The sequence below is a fragment of the Mastomys coucha genome, unplaced genomic scaffold (assembly GCF_008632895.1).
Source record: "Mastomys coucha isolate ucsf_1 unplaced genomic scaffold, UCSF_Mcou_1 pScaffold6, whole genome shotgun sequence".
NCBI lineage: Eukaryota > Metazoa > Chordata > Mammalia > Rodentia > Muridae > Mastomys > Mastomys coucha.
Window position 1 is genome coordinate 15,609,141 of NW_022196912.1, and position 5,482 is coordinate 15,614,622.

The 5,482-nt window shown below is 43.4% G+C and overlaps 1 protein-coding gene across 1 annotated transcript in view; it reads right to left on the reverse strand.

The window, feature by feature from the left end:
• Gpatch11 (G-patch domain containing 11) overlaps positions 1–5,482 on the reverse strand; it is an 11,617-nt gene that overhangs the window by 2,688 nt on the left and 3,447 nt on the right. The window contains exons 4-9 of the mRNA XM_031357811.1: positions 5,116–5,342; positions 3,986–4,027; positions 3,036–3,156; positions 2,821–2,911; positions 1,906–2,022; positions 211–292 (exon numbers count right to left, since the gene is read on the reverse strand). Of these exons, the coding sequence (XP_031213671.1) occupies positions 211–292; positions 1,906–2,022; positions 2,821–2,911; positions 3,036–3,156; positions 3,986–4,027; positions 5,116–5,342 (680 nt within the window). The remainder of the gene's footprint in view (positions 1–210; positions 293–1,905; positions 2,023–2,820; positions 2,912–3,035; positions 3,157–3,985; positions 4,028–5,115; positions 5,343–5,482) is intronic.

The window sequence follows — 5,482 nt, forward strand, 5'->3', positions numbered from 1 at the left end:
TATATATATATATATATATATATATGCACATATTTTTTTAATAAAACTCACAGTAGAAGTGTCTTCTTATTCCATTTAGATAGCAATGTGGGACTGCCTCTGCCTCCCAAGTGCTGGGACTAAAGGTGTGTGCCACCTTCGCCCAGCGAGTTTTATTAAAAATAAACAAGCATGCACAGGCAGTATATTGTAAAGTATAAACCATCTCACCTTCATATGCTGTCCCACACCAAATGCAATACAGATGTTCTTCTCGTAAGTAGCCGGTGAGGATCTGCAGTTTTTCCAGCACCTGGGAAGAGGCCACAGGCACATCAGTGGCTCACACGGACCAGGCCCTTGCCTCCTGGATCTCAGTCCGGTTACTTAGGCCCAGGCTTGAACTCTTCTGGAACACTCTCAGTTACTCAAGGGGTCAGGGCAGAGGTGATCTATCTGGGCATGTCTCAGCTGACTAACCACTTGTTCACAAGAGAAAACTGGTGAACATAAAATCATCTTTTGGCTTCTGCCTGCAACTTGCTATATAGACCAGGCTGGCCTTGAACTCACAGAGATCCACCTGCTTCTGCCTTCCATATGCTGTGTCTAAAGGTGTGTGCCATTATGCCTGGGGATAACTAGGATTCTTAAAGACCTCTTTTAAAATCTGAGGTGGGAGGGGGGAGGACGGTCTCCCTCAGACGCCTCAGAGGTCTCACAGTTAAGCAGGAATACGTGCTGACAGCTATGAATGTTGCCTGGGTCAATTCCATATTAGTAATTCCAGAAGTTACTTTCTTGAATAATTACATTTAAAAATTAATTGTGCATGTGTGTCTATGTGTGGGCACGTGCTTGTGAGTGTCTTAAGAGGAAAACAAGGGAGAGCTGGATCTTTTCTTCCACCACCCGTAAGTCCCAGGGATTGAACTCAGGAGAGCTGGATCTTTTCTTCCACCACCCGTAAGTCCCAGGGATTGAACTTGGTACGCTTGGTAGCAGGGACCTTCACATGCTGAGCCATCTTTGTTCACACTCTACTTCCTACTTTATTTTCTGTTTTGTGAACAGATGAGGTACACAGTAGCACCACTTTTAGAAATTTAACCGGAAACAAAGTCCACTGCAATCATTTACATTTGCAGTGAGTGAACCTGTTGTCAAAACTGAAGCTCAGGTACAACGGCAGATTAAAACTAAACAGAAAAATTGTAGGGAATTCTGATTTTGGGGCTAGGAACACAATCCGGGAAATCAGCAGCTTTCAACTGGGGGTTACCTAGCAGTGCTTGGAAACAATTTTTTGGTTGTCATAAGGGGAAGTGCAAATGGCACCTGGAGGGTGGGGACCAGGTATTCAGTGGCTGTGTGGGGACAGAGGAGACCCTGAGTGAATGAAGTCTGCTGACACTGGCATGGCCATGTGAGGACTCCATTGCCTCAGCCTCACAGGAGAGGCTCGAGGGAGCAGCCAAGCTCTCTTCAGGGGTCACGATGACTGACCAGCATGTACAGACACTGGTAAGTGAAGCTTCCTCCTCTGGAGTGTTATAGCCCAACAGTGTTATAGCCCAATGTTATCAAAACCAGCTAGCCTGGCTTACGCCGTGCTGTTCCTAATAAACACTGGACTGCAAGGTTGCTGGGGTTAGCAGGTAACCTATCAGGTGAGCACTCCACCTTATCCTAGTTTTCCTGTATACGTGTGTGTGTGTGTGTGTGTGTGTATGTGTGTGTGTGTGTGTCTGCCCTTTCTTCATTCCCTCCCCACCCCGAGTCAGGGTACCAGAACCCAAGCCAAGTAGTAGTGGTACTGCTACACATCCTAGCATGCTGCCTACCACAAAGAATTACCCAGCTTCAAGTGTGAGCAGTGCCAGGCCATGACCCTGCTAGGAGCAAACAAGCAGTGCCCACACATACACTCAAATCTTCACTCGGGCACTCATCTTCATCCTGTTCTTCCTTTTGCTCCTCCTCTTCCTCAGTCTCTTCTTCAGGCCTCAACCAGTACCACGTCTCCCTGGGAACCTGAATATTCTGGAAAGACAGAATTACTTTTATAAAACACAGCTAAGCATACTTGTGGTGTCGTAAGTGTGCTGTGTTAACATGAATTTGTTCTTCCAAATAATATTTACAAGTGCGATTTCTCAGTAGAGCACTGGACCACAGTGGACGAAAGGAGAATGAGGAGTTTGTCTCCTAGTTCCCTCTGTCAGTCCAGCAGGAGAGATGGGCGATCGGTATAAAACTGTACAAGTGACTAGGAAGGAGGTCAGGGTCAGGAACACTCATAAGATAGTGGGAATACGACGAAGCAGGACATTCCTCCCAGATGTTTACACACCATGGAAATTACACCAATATCTGAGATTAAGTGAAGTCATTTTACTTTCATAATATTCACTGTGTTTTGTAAAAGGCAAAGATTTCTTTTAAAACTGTTCCTGTGTGAAATGAAAGCATTCCACCTTGATTTTTCTAAAACACACACAGAAGTGCGAGGTATGGACTAAAACTAGGTTATTCTGGTTAACTAAACATTATGGGGAACAGAATTCCTACACACTCCAGTTCTGAGTATCATTATACTTTGAGTAAGAGCAAAGCTATTTAACCCTTGCCAGACAACTGAGGAAGTGGGCTCCTGGACTAAGTTGGTCATCAGCCGGCCAGTAGCCCCTGTAGGAGGTGCACATTAAATGGTAGCTTCTGGGGAGAGTTGATATAAACAGAGCATGGAGGGTTTTTGTTTGATTTTTGTTATTCCTTAATAAAAATATGAGTCAAAGCATCCCAGGTACACTATGAGACTGGAAGCAGATGCCCTCCTACCTTCTGGGCATCCAGCTGCTGGCAAGCTCGCTGACTTCTTCTCAGGTCTCCTTCAAGCCTCATTTCGTCCTGCTTATTCTTCAGTCGCATCCTGATGGGAGGAAGAAGAGTACAGTGGTGCCTGCATCCTCGACTACTTCATAGACCCAAGCATGGAGGAGCATACCACAGTTAAGTAGGTTGGAAGCAAAATAAGTTCAGAGCAATCACGTTACCGAAACTGTTCAGTGGCCTCTGCTTCATTTTGGTTTTTCATGTGAATTTTTCTCTTGTAGTTTTCCAGCCTCTCCTCTGCTTTCCGTTTTAATAATGACTCGTGACCTAAGCCACTTTTTCCTGGTCATAGACAAAACAAATTTGATGAGGAACTTAGAAAATTACAGATTTTTTTTTAGCTTCAAAACATGACAATTTAAATACTTAAGAAATTAAATGCAATTCTCACTTGAATATAATAATCCAAACTTACTTCATTAAATGGCAACAGAAAGCACTGGGGCTTAATCTTTGTTTGGTCTTAAGGCCTAAATGCATGGCTTGATTTTGACAAAGGTCTGTCTCATCCAACACAGTAATGCTGCACACATTTTTAAATATTATTTTAAGTATTTTAAACAATATCAACTATCACATTTTCTTAAGTATATGCTTTTTTTTTCTCTTGAATTAATCCAAGGAGTTAGGCACAAAATACATTTGCTTTGGAACATTTTTAGTACATTGTAATAAATGAGAAGGCACTGTGTTTCCCGCACTTCTAACTCTTTCCCGCTAGTTTTTGCGGCTCTAGGATCAGAAGCAGGCACCCCACCAATGAACTTCATCCCTTGTCCTTAACTCTTTGGCAAAGTCTCACTATGTAGCCAGGCTAGCTTCCCCATCTTCACCCTCCCACATCTGCCTCTTAAATTCTGAGACTACAGTTGTGGAATTACAAAAGACTGGTCCCAGCTCCCCCATAATTTTATGATTTAAATTCTAGTACTTCTATTCCATCAAAACTTACTTTAAAAAGAATAACTTTAAAAAGATTCAGAAGTTTAATATTTTACTATTTCACAGGCTTCTGATGATATCAACTATAAGGGCAACCATCACATAATATACTAAGCAAAACAATCTAAGTTATGGTTATAATATAATAAAAAATGACTTGATTATATACCTGTTTTGACATTAAGAGGGATTGGTTCCACAATACCATCTCCTAAAAAAGGGGGAAAAATTAGAAATATTTTAGTTATCACAAAGTTCAGGTCAGTCAGTAGAGTATGTAATATTACAATGCTCTCTGAATCCCCCACCAGTCTCATGAAACTGCAAACTGAATTCTGGGAACTAATACTCTTTGTTAGCTAATACACTGCAAACTAATACCTCTCCTGCCTTTAATCGCTTCCTCCTCAGTAAAATCACTCAGCCTCTCCTGCCTGCCTGCCTATCTCTCTCTCTCTCTTTCTCTCTTTCTTTCTCTCCCCCATCTATCTATCTATCTATCTATCTATCTATCTATCTATCTATCTATCTATCTTCCTATCTATCTTCAAGATAGGGTCTCACTATGTAGTTCTAGCTGTCCTGGAACTCACCAGGTAGCCCAGGTTTGCCTTGAACTCACAGAGGCCCACCTGCCTTTGCCTCCCCAGTGGACTTATGCCATTTTGAAAAGTGATATCACAGACACAACAGTCTTAATGGGCAGAAACCTCAAGAGAAGACAGACTTCCTATATGAAAAATCAAAGTGATTAAGATAGAAAAGAGCAAACTGAAGCCTTCGTTTATAGCTGCTGCATCTGAATAAGCAGTTTCATTTTCTAAAGGGGAGCATGGCTTCTGCAACTGGAACGTCACTCAGACTGCTGCCATAGGTGCAGGGCGAGCTGGGAAGAGGCCTGCTATGGTCTCCAGGGTTGCTGTGTGACCACTGTGCTTCCCTACCCACCACCTGCCACCATTCCTCACAGCCTCCACTGTCAGCCAGTTCCTTCAAGGCTGTGGCAGGAGGCTAAGCAGTTCATGTTGGCAATGGGAGGCATCTTTTTTGTTTGTTTGTTTGTTTTTGAGACAGGGTTTCTCTTTATAGCCCTGGCTCTCCTGGAACTCACTTTGTAGACCAGGCTGGCCTCAAACTCAGAGATCTGCCTGCTTCTGCCTCCCAAGTGCTGGGATTAAAGGCATGCGCCACCACCGCCCGGTGAGAAGACATTTCTGAAAGGGCTGTTAGCACCAAAAATCCTAAATACTGTCAACACAGGTGTCTATCAGTACTGAGCCACCTCGGCATAAGACTCACCACTCTTGCCCAGAGCCTGCCCACTCTTATATCCCATCTTTTGGAGCAAAGCAAACCCTTTGTTTTCACAGCCGAGTGCATTCTTCAACCCAATGTCACGTCTTTCCCGTTCTTCTTCTTTTACGCTCTTCTGCCTGTTTCTCAGATTAGCTTGCTGTTGCTTTTCTTCTTTTCGACGGGCTTCTCGGATCTGTCTCAGCATTGGCATGCCAGGTCTGACATCTTCTCTGAAAAATAGCAGAATGGTGTAGATGAGTTCACAAAGATTGCTCCCCGTTTGCAGCAGAACAATGAAGGCCAGTTATAGACTATGGGAAACTGAAGGCAGTATAACGTTGAGGAGATCAGAATTCCTTTGGAGTAATTT